Below are 26,956 nucleotides of genomic sequence, written 5' to 3'. Positions count from 1 at the left end.
TTTACTTCAATGTGGGCAAATGGAACTGTGTTTGGCATTATAAACACGTTTGGGATTGTCTATGTTCATATGAGAGACTTGTATGCCAAAGATGACCCAGATGTATCTTTCAAAACATGTGAGTATGCATCTGATTATTTTATCAATACATGAGTGATCATGAGTGAGTGAGTTGGGCTTAACGCCGCTTTTAACAGTATTCCAGTCATATTGCGGCGTGTCAGCTTAATGTAGGAGGAAAGCCCGAAGTGATGCAGGTCTCAGACGTTTACCACTTCGGTGAAACCCACGAGCACGCGTATGGTGCTGACAAACCTAGAAACATATTAATACATGATCTACATGCATAGAATGTATAGGCAAGCCTACATGCGTGTTCATCCTCCTTGTCAATTATTCAAAGTCATGTTATTCATTTCACTGGTTAGACAAAGTTCGCAAAAAGGTTGTTCTGACGTGACCTTTTTTGGGATGTCCTCAGACCTTTGTTTGCAGTGGTGAGAACTAAGATCTGATTTTAATGAGATTGTGAAAGTTATGCGTTCTGATTTCTTTTCACAATATAGCTCATACTGTGTAAGATAACATTAAAGTAACACAATGTTGATACAAGATTGGATAACAGAATAACAAATGTTATTTAAAAAATACAAAACAGATCCCCTACTGCACTATATATATGTTTATCAGCAGCAGTGTGACACTATATTCATTTGAGTAAATAAACGATTTGTGATTCAGAATATTATGTACATATTATCAGTCTGTGACCTTAGCCACAATATATCTTTAGATGCTCTAGTCTAGTCAAACATATACATATATGAAGCTATAAAAATGTAGTCAATAGACAAGTTCGGACTAGATGCTTAAAACAAGAGGTTTTTGGCACAGACTGATTGCCTGTATTGTATGATTGAGCTTGGTAGTGTGATTCTCTAATTTGCCTAATTTAACAGGTTTAATGTTCTCACTTAGAACAATGCATCACATTGTCCTGATCACATTTCCGTGTCCAAAATATATACGCAATCCTACAAACTTGTCCTGTATTATAGGTTGTATCGTGTCAGGTAGATATGACTGTTCCCCAGTCTACTTACAAGACTTGACAATGACAGATTTACTCCCTAATCTGAAGACCTGTTAAATTTCTGTTAGTCCAATAATTTCTGAGAATAATTGGCGACTAAAATCTAGTGAAATGTCAAGTACAAACTGGTATGGAGTGTAGAGTACTATTTTGTAAAGTCTTAGCTTTGCCTGACTAGTTTTGAAAATCTGTTTAATCAAGGTGTTTGTAGTCATTGAAGCAATGTGGAACACATGTTGAAACAGGCCAAGTCCAATTTGAGGGCTTCCCACAGAGCAGTTGTGACATAACCAGCCTTACATCACAAAGGTGGGGGATAGGCTGGAGCCAGTGATTAACACGTACAACAGTCACATGTGCAGACATAACTTGATCAGAGTATCAGCAAGAAATCCACGATCTGGAATAATCTTGTTTGATGAGAGTTTCATATGTGGGTCAATTAATTGGTCAAAGCAATAACAACCGAACCTCACCCTGGAGACAACATCCGACCCAATCAGTGTTTGACAAAAGCCATGGAGCCATATGATACGCCTGGAAGACTTTAAGTAACACTTGATGTAAATACTTCACAATTGAAATCCCTTTGTTCACATGACACCAGTTTTATCACTGAGGAACCATATAGGACTCATTACTATAAAACACAGTTATATATTCTATGACAATGTAAGCAACGTTGTGGAATTTACAGCATTGTCTTTAAACAGATCAAAGATTTATATATAATACGTCTTTGAACAGATAAAATCTAAAGGGTAGTTTGGGATTCCAGATTCAAGTATTATATAGCAGAAACCCCAAAGACCCCATGAAGCTCTTGATTTCTAACACTACCAAGAATAAATTAAAAGGAAATGTCAGAATTCACTTTGTGGCTGTACAGTGTAAAGGTCACTCCGATTAAAGCTGTGAAATGTTTGTGTTCCATTTAGTGTATGAAAGTTCATGTTGACTGTTGTCTAGTCATTTAGAATCAAATGAACAAATAAACATGTAATATGGTTTTGATGAAGTCACAAAATTGTCGGCAGGGAGTGTTCTTTTATCATGTGTGTGTCAGACAATTTTCAATAACACTAAATGTAGAGATATATACACTTATACAGGGATGAGAATTTTCCTCAGATCTGTGAATTTCCGCGAATTTAAGTGACTACAAATTTATTAAAATCTGATGGCTTCAGCGGGTCCCCCCACCCCCCCCCCAAATAATGGATAATATTCCATTGAAAAGTTTCAGCTGAAAAGGAAAATATCCACTGTTCTCCTTGTATATACTAGCGCTGTAACGAATACACTATGAGGCGAATACAATTTGTATCACGAATCAAGGGTAACGAATACAAATATTAATTCACGAATACAATAACAAGTCAGCAGCTGATGTATTATTTGTTATAGTCAGTGAAGCAATAACAACATAAATTATTTGACATCATTTGTTAATTATTAATATGTTATACATTTATATAATGCACTTATCCAGGTTCTAGTATCTGCTCAAATGTGACAATGACCAGTGACCACAATACTGTCAAATTAAATAGTATAAGAGTGTTGTCTTAAGAAGAAATTTATGCAGATCATATGTTCTTATGGATATTTTTATTTAAATGCACATTCTTGCATATACATAAATTTTCGATTCTAGTGGCCATGAATAACAAATTCAATTCATGAATGGATACGGTTTGATTCACCGAATACGCGAGTGAATCGTAACAGCCCTAGTATATACTGAATGTTATTAGCAGTTTTGTGTGCTTTTTTAAGTGTACTTGTACAACCCGCACCTGAACTGGCACGAACATCTAGAAATGTGTAGTTTGAGCGATCATATATTTCCTACTGCCACAAGGTACATGATGATGACGTCACTTCTGATGCTGGGTGACGTGACGTCATCGTGTAATGGTGCATGTACATTGGCACTTTTATAATGTTAGCAAACCTAACACAACACTAAAATCCACAGATGACAGGTGCAACAACAAAGCACATATACTGAACCAAAAAAAGTAAGGGATCATGAATTTTTGTTTTGATATTTTTATGCAAATAAGTCTTCACCACGTAAAGATATCCATAAAAATATTCATGATCCTTACCCTTTTTTGTTCATGATGTGTATAATAATATTTTATCATATAATGGATTGTGTTATCGATGCGATAAACCAGTCTGATAAACCTGATATCACAATCGATAAATATGCAATTGAGGTCACTTGGCAGGAAGTGGAACTAATTTTAATCTCCATACATCGATTGACTAACGTTCCCAATAGATAGGGTTTTTTAGATGTGTGAGTATTGTTGTAGACAAACATGGCTTCAAATCATTATAGGATAAATGAGGTAGTTCACTCAAACACTGTAGACATTTTTAAACATTATCTCATTTAAGTGCAAGTACCATCATATAACCATGGGTAAGTACAACTTTGCAATATTGGATAGAATGTAACATTGTTACATTGTACAGCTGATTGCTGTTTCCGGCTTAGTTTACGAGAAAATTCACAAGGTAATCTTTATCCCTGGATATAAAACAATGCCTAGCAGAACAAAAAATACTATTCAAACGGTAAATCAACATGTCTGGTGATTTTTTTTATCTCAAATTCACCCATTCATTTGCCGGACTTCGCTGAAGGTGTACAGTGGAATTTTTTTCTGCGCTTGGTATTCGAATTTCTTTCCCCAAAATACTGAATCCGCTAGAGGGGGGTGCGCATTATGCATGGGTGCGCACTGTACTCAAGAAAATACGGTAATACAAATTCTGTATACAAAATACGAAAGCAGTGTGTAAATAAGGTAAATTTGCACTTTAGTCCTGTGTATCAATTATTTTTTTTAATAGTTTCCAGTAACCAAAATATGTAACACAAAACCATTTCATCGTTTTTGTGTGAAGAATATTACGAGCCGCTATAGAATCTATAATAGCCTCTAAACGGGTACTTAACCCTAATTAACATAAAGGGGTGATTGGTTGGTTGGTTGGGTGATTGGTTGTTTAACGCCGCACTCAGCAATATTCCATCTATATGACGGCGGTCTGTAAATAATTGAGTCTCGACCAGACAATCCAGTTATTGATATCATGAGTTTGATCCACGAAATTGGATGATTGATCGTAAAGGGATTTATCGTAAAGGGGATCCAAGGGCTAAGGATAGAGTTCGGGAAAACCTACCCTAACACTGGCAATATTTGGATGTGTTCTGCGCCAATATAATACCCCTATTAAACTGCATTCTTGTGCATATTAATGAAAATTAATGAACTCAAAATATAATATATGTATATTAGTTCCCATTTATAACCATTTTAGCCAATATATGAAAAATAAAAGTGCTTTCGTAAACTAGCGCTTTCTATAAAATGCGCCGCCGCAGGCTATATTTAGTAAACAAATATTCAAAACTCTCAACACTGCTGGGCATATTCAATGATATTGCGTGTAGAGATGATACGAGGTAGATCACAGGGAGGATCTTATGCACACTCAGTGCCCCCTTACGTCACAGGGCATTGTTTCACCTGTGTGACTGGCAACAAAATACTACAAATTATGTCATAGGGTATTGTCACGTGTTAGCTAGTATGTGGTACTGTCTTCTGAAGTTAGGACAAATTTCTGGGCTCAATCATAGCGCCACCAGTGGCTTTTACGAGTTATGTCCCTCTTACGCCCTTCCCCTCCCCCCCCAATCAGATTCCACTTCTCATATCACTTGTATTTGCCTCCAACAAAATCAAATCTATATTGTAATAAAATGGGTGTTACTTCACGTGGTGCATCAAATCACGTGAGCACCTTCATTAAAAACATGAAAAGATTTGACAAATATCTGTTGAAGAAGGTAAGTTGACAGTACACATGCATTGCAGATCCTGCAATCAACCAAAATCTGTTCGGCAGTTTACGAACCGGATGCTGATTTCGTTACTCAATTTTGATTGGACTATGCATAGACTCGTTAGTCCAGCCAAAATATAACGCCATAATTCCAGCCTACTCAGTTAATTCCCTTGCCTCAGGAAGATGTGCTATTCCAGAAGTTTACCCTTAGACCACGCTGAAAAATAGTTTTGTTTTGGAGTCTGATTATGGAGACTATGATTTCAGCACTTTCACTTGGACATTTAAATACTTTTCACAATTCTTTTCTCTTTGGAAATTGACTTAATGTATCTAGGAAAACTAATATTTGTAACAAACCACAGTCAATTTGTTCACTTACACTTTAAAATAAATTCAATCTTGAACATTGATTATTTTAAGAATAACATTATAATGTATATCATAAAGAGATTATAACACACTTTTCATCTGATAAAAATAATACAATATAATATTACTATCCCAATATATCATACTAATTTATGTAATAAAGAAATTGATACCTTTGTGTGTTTCAGAATCAAATATAAAAGTATATATTTTAACTCAGAGCTAAATTTGAAGTCGCAATTACAATTCCCTGCGTGTTAGGTAGGGAAAATTTGCGTTTCAATGTTTTACATTTGTATTGAAAAAATTTGAATTTCCAGTAGACAGCTATAAAAAAAAGTATATAATAAATAGGATATTTTGTGTCTTGCGAAATATCATGTTTCTTTCATCTCTTGATGGGTGAATGGAGATAATTTTTCCCGTCACACTATGAGAGAAACATGATGTTTATCATGAAATATCCTCTATGTTTTCAGTGATCCATTCATATATAACTGGTACCACTACTTGGGCCTTTACTTTTAAACCCAATGGAATCTATTTCAGCAGATAATCAAAACTGGTTATTCTATTGCATTGATGTTTAATTTTAATATTCACTAGTTTGCCTACATCATAAGTATTTGTTACCATTATCTGGTAAGTGCTGAAGGAAATGAATCCTTATTACCAACAATCCTAGTTTTTATACCCTACATTCACATCTGTACTATTGTTTTCCAGCCTGGGTCGGTTCGGTGTGCACAGGTACAACATTCATCATGTGTATGTTTGCAAGTATTGTCAGTGACAGACTCGGAATCAGAAAGACAGCCATGTTTGGTGGATTTCTTGGATTCATTGGTTTGCTGTCAAGTGCCTTTGTGAACCAGTTACAACTTCTATATCTTACTTATGGAATACTCCTAGGAGTCGGATCATCGTGTTCCTATGCACCTTCACTTGTCATCCTTGGACATTACTTTAAAAAGCATATGGGCCTGGTGAATGGACTAGTCACCTTTGGAAGTTCCATGTTCACGATAGGCCTCTCCCTGTGCCTCCCCGTCATGTTGAAAGAAGTTGGACTTCGATATACATTCATCTTCTTAGGAGGACTGAACTTTTTGTTGATATTCTGTGCAATAACATGGAAGCCCTTGATAAAGAGGGAGTCCAACCTGGCAAGTCTTGCTCTTTCAAAGGAAAGTATTGTTGAACATGTTAATGACTGTTGTTCATGGACAAAGAAGTTCCTCAATGTGAATATTTGGAAAAATAAGGGATACGTTGTTTGGGCACTTTCAAATGGTGTTTCTCTTTTTGGATATTTTGTACCATTTGTACATTTGGTAAGTGGAAAGTCTTTTGTTCCTTAAATCATTTGTAACATTATGTGAGATATAGTCGAACCTCACTGTGTCGAACTTGGATGTGTCAAATTGTCCCGGTTGTCTTGAACTCAATGGGAGACCCAAGTATCCAAATTAAGCCTAACATTACCCTGTCTCAAACCCGGGATAACGCCAACTTTTTTCCAGGTCCCCATGGGTTCGACAGAATGAGGTTCGACTGTATATAGATAGAATATGAAGAAAAACCAAATACTGTATGGCACCCTGTTTCTGGGTTAGAATGGGTCCCCAGCAACCTATGCTAGCCGTAAGAGGTGACTTACTGGGTTTATTGGTCAGGGTCGGCAACACAGCTGAGGGCTATTGGTCTGGTCTATGGAAAGGCTTGTTTATTTACAGTCTGCCCTCCTGTAGTTTGAATAATGCTGAGTGCAGCGTTAAACAAAAACAATAACTAAAAAACATAGTATGTATGGCAATATATGATATAAGTTCTTATCCATCAATCTGGATAGTTCCATTCCCAGTGACGTTATACAGCCCTTCAGTCATTGTCAAGAAGGGTCCAGATGAAGAAGATTTTACTGTAAATTGTCGTTATTTATATAAAGATGAAAATTTCATAATATTTTCTGACTTATTGTCATCTGTTGCAGGTAAAACACACCAATGACCGATTCCCCAGTTATAACGGCAGCTTGTTGGTCATGTGCATGAGCATCACATCAGGGGTGGGCAGAATTTTGTTTGGGAAGGTCGCCGACTTTGCCTGGGTCAACCGAATAAGAATGCAACAGTTTGCTTTTCTTATTCTGGGTGTGACAACCATGTGCATTCCATTTGCCAACAACTTTCCGAGTCTCATTGCCATCACCCTGGTCATGGGCATCTGTGACGGTATATTCATCTGCCTACTTGGACCAATTGCCTTTGATCTTGTGGGTCCCACCGGTGCCTCACAAGCCCTCGGCTTCCTCTTTGGGATATTCAGTCTTCCAATGACAGTTGGGCCCCCCATTGCTGGTAAGATAATACTTACACAGAACTTATTCCAGGCAAGGCAACTGCACCAATCTGACCTTAAGTTTCCAAATGGTTAATTTTTCAGCTACTTACTGGCCATGGTGGTGGACAGTCTGTTCCTGCACATTCTGAAAAGCTCTTTCATTGAGCTGATGTAGACGTATGCAGATCTCATTAAGCAGGGGCAATTTGATTGGTTAATTTCAAACCCATGAGTGAGAGAAATTCTGTGTTAAGTTGGTGATAAGAGACAGCGATAGAAACTAACAGTTTAGCCCACTAGACTTTGTACTGATAACATATAGCAAAACCCTTAAAAAGGGCAAATTTCAACTAGTCTTCAGGATACTTTGCTATTGGGTAGTTTGGCAAGGACTATAGGACTATTGCCAATTTCTAACGCTAAAGAGAGATGGTGATGTCACTTCCAACACAAAGCCATCATGATGAATTTGTCCAGGGCATTTATAATAGAAAGATGATATAAACAACTGGATAATCAATGACGGTGTATACTCTGTGTATACTCCTATAGTCCTTGCCAAACTGCCAATTAGTTAAGGTTTCACAAGGACTTTAGTCCTTGCCACTTGAAAGAGAATCACGAAATATTGTGATGATTAATTCAAGAAGATGGCTTCATGTGTACAAATACTTATGAGGGGAAAACAAGTCCTTCCACTGATAAGGAATTGTACTTACAGTAATGCCAAAACTATCAAAGTGCGCTTTTCAAGAAATGTCATGTTACTAGCAATAAAAATCATCATTCAGTTTTGATTACGTGGTTACAATCTGGATACGAATCGACACTCAGGTGACTGTGAGCTGTTATATTAAGCAGTGAACGTGGTCAATAGCTCTTTTAAATACATCTGAAATGGTTTTTTTCTTTCAGTTTGTACTGGTAATGTATGTTCGCTGCACATGCAGCTAAATATAGCGTAAATATAGTCACCTGACTGCCAGAGTGTACCCATATCGTAATCACATGATCAAGACTCATTCATAATATTTATCGCTAGTAAACTGGATATTTCTTGAAAAGTGCACTTTGCATTTTTTGTCATCACTGTTAGTAATATTTATTATCGACGGAATGGCTTGTTTTCACTTTATCAGTATTAGCAAACATGCAGCTCTCTTCATTGATTAATAATCATGATATTTCGTGATTCTTTTTCAAGTTGTGAGGATTAGAGATAGTAGAAATCTGCCATTTGTAAGGGGTTTACTATATGTTATGTTAGTTTCTATTGCTGTTGAACATTTTGTGGACCAATCACAATTTTTCAGTAGTGCAGACCATGGAGAATTATTTTAACAGGCCTGGAACGCATGGCGACTGCATGCGCTCATTTTGGGTATATCATCGTAAGGCCACTGCTGTGTAGCATTTATGATTCTCATATCCTACACAACTCGTTTTAGTCACTAGTCCTTGATATATGTTGGAAACCTTATGAAAGAACAAGGTACAAATCATCATGAAAGTTATCATATTTTTTCATTTGAATGAGAATAATGATTTGTTCATTTCAACATTTGCGTATCTTGGACTAAACAACACTAAATGTTTAGGTAAGGCTTAATTGTATTAAACAGTCTGATTTTAGAGGTATTCAGAAAAGAAATTCTATATGTATTTGAACATCAGCTACTCTTTTACCCCAAACTAAAATTCTTAGGATATGTAACTAAAATCAGTATAAAATATGGTAAGAATCTCATCTTGGTTCGGATACTAAAATGGTTTTCATTGGATGTTTATGAGAATTCTTTCCCCCTCATTTTAGTCATACTTATATAATATTTTCTAAAGTTTCAATTACAACAAAGAAAACAGGTTAGTTGTCCGCCTTTTGAATATATGATTATGAGATCATTTTTATATCAATATTTCAAAAAATTTTCCCATGCAGAACGGGTGACTAACCCTTCGCCACCCACCTCCTTCCACATATTAATAATCATTTCAACGTTTAATTAGTTAACTAAATCATTTGTTTGATATGTTTTTAAATAAAGAATAAAGAACCGCAAAATTATTCCAAATTATTTTTGTATTTATGTAAAAAAAACATCCCCTACCCACCCCCTTTTCCAAGAACCCTAACAAATCAAGATATTGAGTGGTACAATTAATTTTCGCTTTGACACAAGCTAAATGGTCAGAGTGGGCCTAATGAAATCCGTCTCAAAGTGTAACTATTATTGATATATATCACAGGATGTGAACATCTAAAATAGATCGTGAGTTCAGCTTGTGACCATTATTCACATGTAGGACAATAAAATGTCTTTCAATATAATCATATATAAGTCACTGCTGTGAACAATGCAGGACGTTAGAGGTCACTAGTACAAGTGTTGTAAAAGCGTCAGGCAGACTGAGATATCATATTTTGACACCCTTTGCAACCCTTGATCAGGTGACTTATATTTCTGATTACAATCACTTGAGATAAATATCTAGGGTGCTGTAGTGTATATTACATGGTTTTGCTAAGATCATTTAAGAAATATTTTAGATATCAATTATGTGTGATAGCAGATAAAGAGGATTAAACATATTAAATAGGCCATGTGTCTTCATTAAATCTATGACTGAGGGTTAAACATCCTGAGATTATGTCTTATGTTCAGTTAGAATATAGGTTACACTGCAGTACAGTGTTGCACACTCAGGGATGCAAATTAGCCTTCTAGCTGAGTCACTTCAGAAAGTACATGTTGCGCATGGGGCCAAGCTTACAGCACATGCGACAGTTTACTGGACAGCCAGACTATCCACAGTCTCGTGCATTGTGAAACTAGACTTGTCCAAAGCCGTACATATTGCCAAGCTAGGGTACATTTGTGTATACAGAAAGGTACCTGGTGTATACATGTGTATACAGAAAGGTACCTGAGGTATACATGTGTGTGAAGAAAGGTACCTGGGGTATACATGTGTATACAGAAAGGTACCTGGGGTATACGTGTGTATACAGAAAGGTACCTGGGGTATACATGTGTATACAGAAAGGTACCTGGAGTATACATGTGTATACAGAAAGGAACCTGGGGTACACTTGTGTATACAGAAAGGTACCTGGGGTATACATGTGTATACAAAAAGGAACCTGGGGTATACATGTGTATACAGAAAGGTACCTGGGGTATACATGTGTATATAGAAAGGTACCTGGGGTACACCATGTGTATACAGAAAGGTTCCTGGGCTATACATGTGAATTCAGAAAGGTTCCTGGGGTATACATGTGTATACAGAAAGGTTCCTGGGGTATACATGTGTATACAGAAAGGTACCTGGGGTATACATGTGTATATAGAAAGGTTCCTGGGGTATACATGTGTATACAGAAAGGTACCTGGGGTACACCATGTGTATACAGAAAGGTTCCTGGGCTATACATGTGTATTCAGAAAGGTTCCTGGGGTATACATGTGTATACAGAAAGGAACCTGGGGTACACCATGTGTATATAGAAAGGTACCTGGGGTATACATGTGTATACAGAAAGGACCCTGGGGTATACGTGTGTATACAGAAAGGTACCTGGGGTATACATGTGTATACAGAAAGGTACCTGAGGTACGCCATGTGTATATAGAAAGGTACCTGGGGTACACCATGTGTATACAGAAAGGTACCTGAGGTACACCATGTGTATACAGAAAGCTACCTGGGGTACACCATGTGTTATATAGAAAGGTACCTGGGGTATACATGTGTATACATACCGAAAGGTACCTAGGGTATACGTGTGTATATAGAAAGGTTCCTGGGGTATATGTGTGTATACAGAAAGGTACCTGGGGTATACATGTGTATACATACCAAAAGGTACCTAGGGTATACATGTGTATATAGAAAGGTTCCTGGGGTATACATGTGTATACAGAAAGGTACCTTGGGTATATGTGTATATATATAAAGGTAGAAATAGAAATTCCTTGGAGGCATTTTGTATCCTATACATAACATTATACATACCTGGGTTCACTTTAGAATCTGAACCTATACATTTTCACATCGAGATGCCATGTATCATATTTGACAAATAATCTAGTTTTGATATAGCATACATTGTGATATAACAATAGCCTATAACAACATTTAGTTAATGAAATCAGTATACTTCAGATACTTGCATTTTATTATATATGTTAAATCATGTTTCAGTGCAATTGACATGTGTTTGAAGGAAAAAGTTGGAACCTTTCAATACTGTTGAACAATATATAAAATATCTTAAGATGAATATAAAGTTTTAAAAAAATATGAGAAATATATAAAATATGAGAGGTTAAGAAGTGTTTTATTGCTTGAAGCTTCCACTTTAACTTTACTATTTAATGCATGTAAACCAACAAATAAGTTCAAAATAACATGTATAGATCATCAAACTGAGATCCAATTCATAATCAAAGTTGAATTTTTACTGTAAGTATTTATATCAGCAATCAAGACTGCATTTTCCTGGTGCATATCAGAAGACATGTCAGCTATCAATATCTTATTCGTTATGTCCATTAAAATGCTTTTGTCCATGATTGAATCAATGAGTGAAACTAATTAGGTTTAACGAAGACATCACTTTGAGACTGCTTACCAGAAAAAGAGGCCTACATTTTCAAATACAGTTGGGCATTTTAACATCGTGCTGTATGGGCGTACCTCCATAATATTTGAAATCTTCATATAAAGGGCTCATATCAGAAAGTGTGACATGTTTCTAGGTATAATGCCCCGAGTGCAAAATCGGCAACACAGGAAGTGCTCATTAAATCTCCAACATCATCATGATCATCATAAATAAGTAAACAAGCGATAAAGTTGGTCAAAAAAAGGTAAAGTCTGGCTATACCTTGGTCAAAGCATTGTTATTTAGCCAGCGAAGCCTTACAACTGAAAAATGTAGGTTTAAGAGCAGGAATCTTATCGTATTGATACTGGCTAATTTCACACATTGTATTTAGGATTAAATCTGGATGAACAAGGGAGCATAGGTGAAGCAGTGATCTAAGGTAATTCGCTGTGCCAGGAACCTTAGAATGAAGCTCAAGGTTCGATTACAAGATACTTCTTCATAATATATTGTTTCTAGCTTTGTCAGCAACATACTTTTCTCATGTGAGGTGACGTTTATGTTTCTCAGATTAATAATAAATTCAGCAAGTATTTATGTGACTGACTGAGTATGTTATTAATGCTGCTTTTAGCAATATTCCAGCAATATCACAGAAATTAGCTTCGCACATTGTACCCATGTCGGGAATCGAACACGGATCCTCGGCGTGATGAGAGGACGCTTTAACCACTAGGCTATCCGACCACCCTGTATTTATGTGAAAATCAGGATCCTTTTTAACCTAATTTTGTTTTTCGAACAATAATAAACAACAGCCACTTTTGTTCCAAATCACAATAATATTTTATTTCATTCACAACAATATTACAAGAATGATGTTATTTAGTTTATTTAAATCGTTAGATAGTATAGTGTACAGGTACATGTTGACACTATCAGTATGTACACTAAGTAACAATGGGTACCTTAAATCACTTGTAAGTGCTGAACATGCTAAATAATGCTGACTAAGTGAAATTGAACAATTGTGATTGTATCTAGCCCGGCCACAATTTACTACCCGGGTACCTGACCCCCTATTACCCTACCCTACTCTACCCGGGTACCCACTGGAGGTCTCAGGAGATGTCTCAAAATGTCCGATTGGGAACATTTTTAGCATAGCCCTGGTATAATGTATTTAGATACATGTATTAAACAATCTGGTCATGCATACACTGAAGTTGACTTAAGTTATATCTTTTTCAACTATATGAAAAATCAGAAGGAATGGGTGCATAGTCAGAACGAAAAGCGAACATTAATGACTTGTAGTGTAACCATAGAGTTCCAGATAATTTTAGTGATTAGACAATATATCATGTGACTAACCACGGGTCCGGGTAGTCCTGTGGGTACCTGGATCCTACTCAGTACCCACCCGACCCAGGTACTGAGCTACCTGTCACAGCCCAAGGCCACATGTGTCCAAATTTGAATGCATGACCTTGCTCTTGAACATAATCCAATCACATCATTTGTGTTGCATCACACATTTCAAGCATTTGACATCAAGCGACAGTGAGTATAATTATGTATGTCATTGAATTTTCACAGTGTGTGAGTAGGCTTATCAAAAAGCTCCCTCCTTGATACAAAACTCACCCAATCTTCCTCATACACTTGAGACATTGTATTGTGTACTCTATTAAGTAAAATATCCTTAAGGGGTTCCAAAACCCCATTGCCGAGCTCCCTGGACAAGTGAATTCAATTTGGGCAAGCAAACTTTGCTGTCACTGCTTGTTGTGCATGCATGAGCAAGGGGATCATTTGTAGGTCAACAAATCTGTACTAAAATACACATTTTAGTTATGTTATAACAGTATCTGGTTATATAGGGTGTTCAATGCATCTATCAGTATCAGGCTTGATGTTTTTATCTTTTTCAGTGATTTTATTCAATATTGCATTGAATATTGTTTTCATTACTTTCCGCTAATCGTTCGCAGCAAAGCACCCTTATTTACAGTATAACCATGATCTGAATAATGCCTTGAAACCTTGGTTGTCAGAGAATGAAAACATTTACAGTATTAGAAACTAACAGTCCACCTTATGATGATAACATATAGCAAAATACTCAAAAAGGGAGCATTTCTACTACATGCAGTCCTATATAATGATGCCTTAACTATTGGGCGGTTTGGCAAGGACGATAGGACTCGTGCCAATTTCTCACACTCTGTATATCCTAAATGGCAAAGTTGACATTTCATTCAATGTATCCCTTGTTTGAGATTGTTTTCAAGTATGAATATTGTGCATATATCCTTTATCATAGTTTACCCAGCCACGAAATTGCAAAAACATTCTGACAGTACTGAAGCATGGTCCATAACTTGAGCAACCATGACAGAATGAGCCACCAGCTCCATAGGTTCACATCATTTTTCAATGTTTTTCACTTAAATGAACAAAATTTGGCAGCTAGAAATATAGCCTGGGCAGGTGGTTCATTATCTTATTCATTTTTCCTTGGGCAAGTGGATTTTCAAAACAAGTGAACCCCTGCCCTTTCACCTCCAATATGCTTCATTTCAGAATGCTGACAGAGCTCCAGATAAGCTGCGTAAAATAAAATCCAAGCATATCAAATACGCAACGGACATTACAGATACGCTACAAAAATAAAACTTGTGTGTATCATCAAAATATTGTGAAGTAACCCTGCGTATTCGATTAGCAAATCAGCAACTTATTTTCAAATTATAAATGGGCATTCCGTCAACCTAGCGAAATTCCACGATGACAGTTACATCATGATCATTTGCCATCACACTTTCTTGTGGAAGTATCGTGGTATTTTTGAGTCCTATAAAGCTCTCGAATCCACACAACACCAGTTTGCAGGGACTAGATGAATAGTGTTTTTATATATTTAACTTAAATACCCACATGTGTAAAATCTTAAAAACTAGTGGGTAACAGAAATACCCAGATAGAATTACTGATACCCAATGATTTTAAAATGCATGGGTAAAATACCCACAACACCAAAAGCTTATCTGGAGCTCTGAATGCTTTGTTACACAGTAGGTTTGCTCTCCATACCCGTCCTCAATATCAACTATACTGACCCCTCTGTGCAGCCCTCTTGATCATCACTTTTCCATCCCTTTTAGTATGGGAATTATAAATAGGCCAACTCTTTCTACCATACGTGCACCATTGACATGCTAGACTATATGAGAACATTTGTTATATAAAATGCAAATTGTAATTAGTTATCAGCTGTCACCATATGGCATGATGCAATAGAAGGGAACGTAAAAGGAATGTACTCTGGTAACAATAAACATCACAATCTCTGCTCAAATCCATTAAAATTCGGAATTCAATTTAATGAACCTTAAAACATTATTTGCTGAAAACTGAGGATACATGGCAGGAATCCATACAGGGACTAGTCTCATGAAAGGGACTATCACATAACCCACCGCCTGTGAGGTCTAATAGATAGAGCTTCAGCCTGGAGTGCGGATAAGGTCGGTGGGTCGTTACCCCCAGGCTTGCCATTCCAAAAGATGTTAAAAGATGGTACTTGTAGTTACCCTGCCTGACACTCATCAGTAACGACAATAATAAAGCAAGGATTGGTCAGCTCAGTCAGTATAACAGGTGTGAGTTGAGTATACATGTAAAACTGCAGCATGGTATCTGTATGGGCTAGCATTATAAAACAGGACAAGTACAAGGAGCCACACACTCTTCAGCAACCAATGCTTGCCATAAAAGGTGTCTATGCTTGTCGTAAGAGGCGATCGGGTGGTCAGCCTCGCTGACTTGGTTGATGCATGTGATTGATCCCCATTGTGTGGATCGATGCTCATGATATCAATCACTGGATGGTCTGGTCCAGACATGCATTGTCCACATATCTTAGGACTCAGAATGAACTCATGCTCTTTACGTTTAACTTTCGAGAAAATGCTGCATAAACATGAGACTGGCCTAGATCTATCAGTGTAAGGTCAAGGCCACGCCACATTCCAATGTTCGAGTTTAAAATATTGACTGTTGTTTTATAATGTGAGACATTTGCTCACTTGAAAGAGTCTGTCAAATATACCTTCCTCGTTGTAGAATCTAGTTGCAGTTTACACAGTTTGTTGTTGTTGAGAATGTGCAGACCAGCAAAAACTTTGGTTTTCTGTTCGTATTCTTGAAAGTTAGTGACTTTGAGGCGACTGATGGCCATGTTGACCGAGAGAACCTGGCCAGAGAGAAACTGGCGAACAGTTTGAACTACACACGTTTGAATTTTGTATTTACAATAGTGCAAAGAAATTTTTAATTCATTGTTGTATTATTCATGAATCAAAATGTACATTTATCACCAAAATTCATTATTAATTAATATTAATGTCGCTCAAATGAACTATTTCGCATTCACAGAATCTTGGTGTTGAGGGTAAACTGTGTATGATCAGGTAAACTTCCACGAATTCGATGCCGTTTCACACATGTATAAATAGTATGAAATGCGACCTCGTCCCTGTTGATAGAGTAATGTGTTTCTTGTCTTTTCAGCTGCATATTTTAAAACTTGACAATGGGTAATAAAAGTAATAAATACTCCGGCTTGTATAAAACCTAACGCAGGACGCATAGAACCTTGTGATTTTGCTACAAATTTTTGTACTTGTATTGTGAGTGAAATACCCATGTGTCAGTCAGGTGTGTAGTCTTGCTTGTGCTTCTATAGTATGCTGGCCCACTAACCTTGCCTTTCTGCCTTCATACACAAATATGAAAGGGACTTCTATAACTGTAGTGAGACTAGACCTGCTTAGGGGCCTATATTCGGCCCCAAGTCTGCAGCAAATGTTGATAAATGCCCGAACAACCACATTTCTCACATACAGAGAGTTTCTGCACTGACTGGAGTGATGGTCAGGGCAGATTACGCACTATTCTAAATGTTATTTGACCCATAATCAATAAGACAGACATCCTATGTGTTTCTTTACAAGTCTTTTAATAAAATCATAATGTAAAATAATATGTACCAGATAAGCATATTTTCAAACGAATGCTGTATATCTTCAGTGCCATGAAGATCCAGGTTAAAATTGGCCTTTGGCAACCCATGCTTGTCGTCGTAAGAGGTGACTAAACGGGATCGGGTGACCAATCTTGCTGATTTGGTGGATGCATATCATTGTATCCCAATTATGCAGATCAATGCTCATGATGTTAATCACAGGATTGTCTGGTCAAGAGTAGATTACAATATTCTGTTGTATAGCTGCAATATTGCTGAGAGGGATGTTAACCTACCAACAAAGAAACAAACATATAATCAGTGTTAGGCACTAGTCCTGTAGTCCTTGCCAAAATGCCCAGTATAGTTAAAGTATCATAGGGACCAGTAGAAATTTGCCATTTTTAAGGGGCTTGCTATTTATGTTATCATTATAAGGACTAGTGGGCTAAAACCTTTAGTTTCTACCACTGATAATGATTCTGTTTTACATTTCATAATTTAGGCCTTTAAGGTGTGTCTAAATATACCCTTTGATATTTGAATGTGAACAATTAAACATCCCTCACCTACTGGAAGGAAATATTTAATGTGTGTAATATGCCTAACTAAAGTTAACCTTCAGTATGTTGCAGGGAATGAGTTGGGTTTCATGTCGCCTTGAACTGTATATGTCACAGCAAGTCAACTTTATATTAAAATAAAATAGGAAAATAAAACTAAAGGATGTTGGTATGGTGCCAACAAGTCAAGCATTATGATCAGGGTGACTCTAGGGTTTGAACCTTTGATCAGCTGATTGTGACACCTTTGACCACTGGGCCGCCCTGAATATTGCCTCCACAATATTTACTGAACAAAAAAAGTTAGAGATCAGGAATAGTTTGGGGCATATTTGTATGAAAATACTACAGCCTCACATGATTTGTGTTCATTATATCATGCCTGTTTGATGATTGTGAAGGGAATTTGGCGCGTTACAAAAATGTGCTTGTGTTTCCACAGGTCTCCTGTATGATCACCTTGGTTCCTACAACATAGCATTCCATTGTGCAGGTGCCCCTCCCATTATTGGGGCGATCATCATGTTCCTCATTCCACGCACCAAGCAGGTAAGTCCTTCATCTTTTGTTTAACCTTCACATTTTGCAATTTTGGGCTGAACTGACAAGTGAGCAATAGCCATGGATTGTTTGTTCGGCATCAGTGTGTCATCCGGCATCCCAAGTTTCACGTGTTTGTTGCCACAAATGATGACAGACCTATTGACATGGCCATTACTTGGTCATTTTAATACAAAACAACCTTGATCTATGTTTACCTTCAGTTAGGGGTTTAATTGCTAAATACCTTCAGTGGGGGTTTACTTTCTAAGCGTTTGCTTTCAGTGGAGGTTTACTTTCTAAGTGTTTGCTTTCAGTGGAGGTTCAAATGCTAAATGTTTACCTTCAGTGGAAGTTCAAATGCTAAATGTTTACCTTCAGTGGGGGTTTACTTGCTAAATGATTACCTTCAGTTGGGGTTTACTTGCTAAATGTTTACCTTCAGTGGGGGTTTACTTTCTAAGTGTTTGCTTTCAGTGGAGGTTCAAATGCTAAATGTTTACCTTCAGTGGGGTTTTATTGCTAAATGTTTACCTTCAGCGGGGGTTTACTTGCTAAATGTTTACCTTCAGTTGGGGTTTACTTGCTAAATGTTTACCTTCAGTGGAGGTTCAAATGCTAAATATTGACCTTCAGCGGGGGTTTACTTGCTAAATGCTTACCTTCAGTTGGGGTTTACTTGCTAAATGTTTACCTTCAGTGGAGGTTCAAATGCTAAATGTTTACCTTCAGTTGGGGTTTACTTGCTAAATGTTTACCTTCAGTGGGGGTTTAATTGCTAAATGTTTACCTTCAGTGGGGGTTTACTTTCTAAGCGTTTACCTTCAGTGGAGATTCAAATGCTAAATGTTTACCTTCAGTGGGGATTTACTTGCTAAATGTTTACCTTCAGTGGGGGTTTACTTTCTAAATGTTTGCTTTCAGTGGAGGTTCAAATGCTAAATGTTTACCTTCAGTGGGGGTTTACTTGCTAAATGTTTACCTTCAGTGGGGGTTTACTTTCTAAGTGTTTGCTTTCAGTGGAGGTTTAAATGCTAAATGTTTACCTGCAGTGGGTTTTTTTGCAAAATGTTTACTCATCAAGTCATGAATACCATCATGAATAATTTACACAATATCGTAATTATTAAACAAGACATTGTGAGTATATTATCATTAGAATATACAACTCACACACTATCTGTACCACACAATACTATTCTGTTTATCATTTGATGGACAGTGGTGACAGCCTGCCTGTGATGCCCTTCAGCTTTGGGAGACTAGGGCAGATCCTGAATGTCACAGTGCTCTCATTCAAACTGATATGCGTTTTTATCGTTTCAGACATACCCTGGTGTTACTGAAACACAAGAATTTGCTGCAGTGTCTCAACAAAACATATTTGATGGACCAGATAACAACTATGGTAAATAAAAAAAAAAAATTCTTTTGAATTGAAATACCATATTTGATGTAAATTGAACACAGTTTCCAAGGAGGGGATTATCAAGGACTGCATGTTCCATTTTGTTTCCACTGCGTTTAGATGCTGAATCCTTTATTGTATGAAAGTTATACAAACTAGCTGTTGGGAGTAGGTTTTGAATAAGTGGCACATGATCAGTACATGTAGGTATTGATGATGATGATGATGCTGGATGATGTCTGATCACTTATGCATTTCTCACTGTAAGTTTAAATTTGTCAAGCAGTGTGTAATTTTGTAATCATTGAATGTCAGTTATAAAGTTTTGGTCTGTAAGTGACAGCAACAAAACAATTTCTGTAATCATAACATGTCTCCGCTAAAAGCAGTCCATTTACGATACTGACTGTTAAACATGTGTTTAGAAATGACTGTTTAGTCATGTTAACAGGTGTTTATTCACAAGTTAAGAAAACTGTAGGCTTTTTTTCGTGAATGAAATATTGCAGTTATTATTAGAAGTTGATCATACACACTGACTAAATAACTTCACTGGTCGCTAAAGTCCATCTATAGATCCAAAGGGTGCAGTTTCCATCCCCTAGTTAAAACATGCTCAGTGTCTTGAGTATAGAAAACATATAACTGGAACATTTGGGGACACCTCTTCAACAAAGATTAAAACAACCAAATGCAATTTGTTTTTCAAATTATATGCATTTGTCTAGCTATGAAGTCACACTTGTGAAGTGACTGCATATCAAACCCTTTGAATAAGTGAATGCATTTGCGTGTAAAAATGTACCTACAACGACGGACTGACTTTACCTCTACCAGCAAAAATTGATATTTTCTATTCTAAAGTTTGGATATTATGCAGGGAATTATTGGTAGAAATTAACATTAGACGTTTTCTAGCCTGCATAGGGACAATATGTGAGGACACCTCAAAGATTTAACACACTGAATCAGAGAAGCAGGTAGTAGCAATTTCAACTCCTGCAGAATTCACATTTATGGCAAGAAATTGAGCATCCTAGTAATACTCAGCTTTAATGAAATACTTGTATACATCCGTGTTCCGGGGTAGAATAGGTCTTCAGCTACCCATGCATGCCGTAAAAGGCGACTACACTTGTCGTAACAGGGATTGGGTGGATCGATGCTCATTATATCAATCACTGGATTTTCTCAACTATTTATAGACTCGATTATTTATAGACCGCCGTCATATAGCTGTAACAAACAACAAACATACCAAACCAAACCACCTTGTGTACATCAGTGATGATCCTGCTGTTCTTTCAGATGATGAAGTCACAGTAAATGGAAAGGGTCCATCAGCCACAGAAATGATTGTTGTTGAGGGCCATGATCTACTGGAAGAATTTGCTGCCAACTCGGAGAAGCAGGCGTTATACAAAGAGGAAGTGAAAGCAGAGTTATCTACCCCTGATGATGCACATGATGATGGGATTCGGGCATAAAATTGTTTGTTGTAAATATGCATCACCGACGAAGGTCATGATTACTATGCAAGTGATATAAGGAATCCAAATTTGAGACTGTGATCAATACAAATGTGATGTATTTCTGTTAAATGAACTATTAAAGTTCTTTATCTTTATCTCAAGGCATAATTTATTTCCTTGCATGTATTATATTGATAGCAAACTGCATCTAAGTAGTCACTTTAAAAGTCAACACAACTCTGTGTGAAATGAAATGTAGTGCCAGTTTAAATCTGTAATGAAAACTATGTGTACACATTTGTTTGTTGTTTGTTTCTGTTGTACAAGATAAATTTCTTTTACAACCTTGGCCCACTTTAAACTGACAGCATTAAGGTGGACATAATTCTGATTCAATACGTTCTCATTTAGATCAGATTTTTCTTACTCCGATATGATACTCGCCGTAAATAGCTTCAAAATTGCTGATGCGGCAAGCAATCTTCACTCACTCCCGATATGATACCTCTCTGAGTGAAGACCTCCATAGGACGTCGTGTCATGTCAGGCGAACTTACACAGCCAATCAGCCTTGAAACTTCTAAATTCTCGGTGTGAGTGAGCAAAGCATTCAGAGTTAAGCGTGTCCGATTTCTGTCTCTTAAAAAGGAATATAATTGGGGAGTTCAGATTGTAAAAGAATAAAGTGAGTGAGTGAGTATGGTTTACCGCCGCTTTTAGCAATATTCCAGCAACCTCGCGGCGGGGGACACCAGAAATGGGCTTCACACATTGTACCCATGTCGGGAATAGAACCCGGGTCTTCAGCGTGACGAGCAAAGCAAAGGCTTTTACCACTAGACTACCCGACCACCCTGTAAAAGAATAAAGCTGCACAATGAATATCAAAAATGACCAAATTGAGGTGGCAAAGAAATAAAGCTGAATCGTTTTAGAAAATTCAGACATCTGACTGGCTCCAGAACCATGCATCGTTCATTTGACGTGACCTATGGCGGTGTCCTCAGATCTTCATGCAGAAGGTTATCGCATTGGAGTAAAAGATGTGATTTTAATGAGATTGAATACTGTAGCAGGAGATAGAATAGATTATTGCAAGAGGGCTTGGATTGTATCAGAACATATATTTAGGGCTTGAATGAATAGCATTGAGTTTGAAGAAAGTCATTTTTAACTGTTGTGTGAAATGAATAACTTCCAGTTGAATGTGTGATGATGAGAGTGAATGTACACTTGCTTGTTTAGGTTGTATAAACATATGTAACATATATGTAACATATTTAATCATTTACCACATGCTACAGTTCATGCAGACATCAGGTTGTTCATCTTAAGTCAGATGGTGCTGGCATTTGTGATTTTGATTATTTATTTCATCACAGTACATAACCTGTATATCCATCCTCTGTTATCCAGTGTCTTATGTCTCAATTCTGACAATTACCCAGGATGCTTTTGCTACCATGGCTTACTATTCAGTCCATCATTAAAAGTAGCAGTCTAATTAAATTATACAGAGGAGTGAGAGAAATGATATGAGAAAGGAGAAAGTGATCTGTTTGTGATACGGAAAAAGAGATGGTGACATCACTTCTGAAACAGAGCTTATGCAGGGTTTTGACCTTAATGCCCGCAAGCTGAGGGCTAGTACAAATTCCGGCAGGCTAATACAACTTCCCCAATTTCCTCATTGTTTTAGCGACCCATGCTTGCCGAAAAAGGCGACTATGCTTGTCATAAAAGGCGACTAACGGGATTTGGTGGTCAGGCTTGCTGGCTTGGTTGATGCATGTCACTAAACCCAATTGCGTGGCTCGATGCTCATGATATCAATCACTGGATTGTCTGGTCCAGACTCGATTATTTACAGACCGCCGTCATATAGCTGGAATATTGCCGAGTGTGGCATAAAACAACAAACAAAGTCATTGTTTGAGCATTACAAGGGCATTTTATCTTTATCTGGGCTAGAAAAGCTTTTGAATTTAGTTCTAACCCTGATTATGTGGAGAATGTGTCAGACTGTCGTCATATAGCTGGAATATTGCCGAGTGTGGCGTAAAACAACAAACAAAGTCATTATTTTAGCATTACAAGGGCATTTTATCTTTATCTGGGCTAGAAAAGCTTTTGAGTTTAGTTCTAACCCAGATTATGTGGAGAATGTGTCAGACTGTCGTCATATAGCTGGAATATTGCCTTGTGTGGCGTAAAACAAAAAACAAAGTCATTGTTTTAGCATTACAAGGGCAGTTTATCTTTATCTGAGCTAGTAAAGCTTTTGAGTTTAGTTCTAACCCAGATTATGTGGAGAATGTGTCAAGGGCATTTATTTTAATATCAAATAGAATGGCGATTTACTTGGTTTGATCATCAGGAATGCTGGATGTCATACTTACTGCTACCATTTACAACTTCCAAACTAACGTCATTCATTTGCACCTGGGTGAATGTACTAAAAATTAAAAAAAATTGCCAGTTTTGATGACATTGGATTTCAACAATTTTTAAAACTTTTTAATGTTGAACTCTTTGAAATCATAATGAAAAGGTTACATCTTAGAAACATTGCTGTTAAGTTACAGTGTTCATCTTGTTTGTTATTCAAAAATCATGCTTTTGTCACTGACATTATTTCATTATCGCCATGTGCAATTTGGTCCAGTGTTTTATCTCTATCAATAATGTACATCTGGGTTGGTACATGAGGTAGACCCGTGAAGCCCCAGGGCAGAATAGGTCTTCAGCAACCCATGCTTGCCGTAAAAGGTGACTATGCTTGTCCTAAAAGGCAACTAACGGGATCGGGTGGTCAGGCTCGCTGACTTAATTGATGTATGTCATCTATCCAAATTGCGTGGATGATGCTCATGATATTAATCGCTGGATTGTCAGGTCCAGACTCGATTATTTATAGACCGCTGTCATATAGCTGTAATATTGCTGAGTGCGGCGTTAAACAACAAATATTGCAGGATGTTCTTTAGTTCTTTAGTGAGTGAATGAGTGAGTATGGTTCTACGCCGCTTTTAGCAATATTCCAGCAATAACTCGGCGGGGGACACCAGAAATGGGCTTCACACAATGTACCCAGGTCGGGAATTGAACCCGGGTCTTCGGCATGAGGGTGTTCTTTAATTTCTTTTTTTAGTACTCTAGTACATCAAATCAGATGGTAGGAATATGTGTTCTAAATAAATCAGGAATTGTATCTATGTTTTTGTTGATGTTTTCCAAAATTGCAGCTTCCTGAACAATCATGTTCTAAATCCATATGTTTCTTGTTGAAGTTTGTGCCAATGTGATGGCAGATTGTACATTAACTTGTATGAATAATGCTTCCTGTTTGTTTTGACACATAGGACATGTTACAGTTATTCCTACCGGTAATGTAGTCGTTAATGAGGGCTTATTGTTAAATTGTTAAATATTGTTAAATATACAGTAAACTATGGTTATAAAGAATTCAAAGGGACCACTAATTTTCGTTTGTAATAACTGTAGTTTGTTATAAGCGTATACAGCATATATGCAACAAATGGCTGGGACTAAAAAATAAGTTTGTTATATCGTCAGTTCGTTATAAACATGTTTGTTATAAACATAGTTTACTGTATTTGATTAGCTGAGAATGATCTCTAACCATGTTAAGTTATTTGTTGTCAAAACCTGAAATTCCAGCTAAAACGTTTATTAGTTCTTTGTTCCTAAGGATCAGTAGGCATTACACATAAAAGCATTTATTTTTTATTAAAACAAAAAAATGTAATTTCTAAATCACAGGGCACCTTTTATAATTAGAAAGATATGTGGTTTGTTGGCACCAAATTTGAGCAGTAACAGCCAATTGTTTTCTATTCTTTAGCCCAGCTTGAGAATTAAAAGATTTGAAGAAAGTCATTTTGATGTCACTCCTTGTTCTTTTATAATTTTTTACTTTTATTCAAAATTAAATAACATTAGACAACTGTGCACAAGCGCTTGTCTCTTGGTGATATTGTGAGTCAATAAAGCTGCAACAGTCTTTCAATAGGTGGAACCACATAGCCATTAAGTGATCAATAGCCCCTCTCACGTTATCAGCTCCAAAAATAGCACAGAGAGTGCTTGCATGAACCTGACTGCCTGTATATTGATTAAGCTATGCACTGCTAAGTAGTACCGTGTATGTGTATGTGTATGTGTATAAATAATTGCTTAGCATTTTTCTTTTGCTTTTATTGGAAAGCAATATATATGCAATATTATCACAACAAAAGTCTTCTCTGTGCTTTAAAACACACACTTAACTATCTATAGTCATTGATGCATGTTCCTTGTTTTGACTGTCAATCAGTTTTAAAAGTGAAACTGGTTTATGTATTGGATGAATCAAACTCAGTTGTTATGGTGTTATTATGTAAACTAACTATTTGAATTCTCTCAAGTGTGGAATGAAATTGAAATTTGAAGAACCATCCATTAAATAATTTCAGTCCTGAACAACATCCAGACTGATTGTCTGATGCTTCTTTTAATGTGAGCCGTAAATAAACAAACAGGTTTTTAAAAAAAGATTTGTTGATTTTTAATTTGACCACCAACCCTATGCTGTTGTTTTTATATCTGTACAGAAATAGACCTCACCAGAAATGTTGATCATGTTTGACACTCAATACAAGATTATTCAATATTAAAGTTATGTCAGAAAGTCAAATGCCAAATTCATGCATGCTGAATGTACATATTTTCTATATTTGTATAGGACTGATGCATGGAAATGTTTATGTACTCATTACTATTCTATGCAAAATATCAGGAATAAATGAAATTTGTTTCCTCACAAAAAGTTTTTCTTTGCAAATAATTTGCATTTTCTGGAACAACATTGTGTGAGAATACTAGCAGTGTTGTTTCTATGGTTGATATGATGTGATTTTTTTATATACCGGTATATAATTAGGTTTGTGTTTTAATTTTTAAATGTCTCTTTATGTATAAAGGATGAGGTAGGTAAATAGCTCCTTTTGGCCTAGGGATCATGCATAATTTAAAAAACAAGGGAATTGCCTTTACGAATCATTATGAAAGTCATCAGATGTGTGCTTATGAATAAGAATTGGACTTTGGTCATTTCATCTACTACATAGGTAAGGCTGATCTTAGAGCTTTTCAGAAAGCATTTTGCTAATATTTTGAACATAAGCGAGCCTTTGACCCAAGCTCTTTTCTATGATGTAAATAACATTACAAGCATATGGTGAAAAAACATCTGAGATTACTGACTTGATTTTGTCTTGAAGTTAAAGAAATAAGCTTTTTTCACTCATCTCAGCTGATGTATCTGATTCTGTCAGTGTAAGGAAGAAGACTGGATAGATGTCAGCCATTTGATAGCTGGTAATTAATGTAAATGGGGATACTATGAGTTTTTGTCTAAAGTTAACCACTGCCACCACACATTGTTTTGAAACATCCTTGCTTGGACATCCTAGAAATATCTTTATCATGTATAAATCCTTTATAGTCCTGGGAATTCTTTTTGACACATTGATCGGTGAGTCATGACATTCTCCAGGTCCTTAGGGCGGGGCCATGATCTGAAAGGGCTGTAAGTGACAGGTCTACATACTTTTAAAAAATTCATTTGCCGGAACAGGAGATAGTCA

At 36.7% G+C, this 26,956-nt stretch overlaps 1 protein-coding gene and 1 pseudogene across 1 annotated transcript; one reads left to right on the top strand and one right to left on the bottom strand.

Annotated features, from left to right (window-relative positions):
• Nucleotides 1-26,956, top strand: LOC139474428 (monocarboxylate transporter 10-like). Its single transcript, XM_071257442.1, has 6 exons — nt 1-118; nt 6,068-6,675; nt 7,335-7,701; nt 18,331-18,437; nt 19,755-19,836; nt 21,145-26,956. Exons 1-6 carry the CDS (start codon nt 10-12, stop codon nt 21,321-21,323), a joined length of 1,452 nt encoding a protein of 483 aa, XP_071113543.1. The 5' UTR covers nt 1-9; the 3' UTR covers nt 21,324-26,956.
• Nucleotides 10,453-11,671, bottom strand: LOC139473975 (uncharacterized; annotated as a pseudogene).

The sequence above is a fragment of the Haliotis cracherodii genome, unplaced genomic scaffold, assembly GCF_022045235.1.
Source record: "Haliotis cracherodii isolate W230 unplaced genomic scaffold, xgHalCrac1.p SCAF_3, whole genome shotgun sequence".
NCBI classification, from domain to species: domain Eukaryota; kingdom Metazoa; phylum Mollusca; class Gastropoda; order Lepetellida; family Haliotidae; genus Haliotis; species Haliotis cracherodii.
Note: the sequence above shows the minus strand (reverse complement) of the source record. Positions and strands in the feature narration are given on the sequence as shown.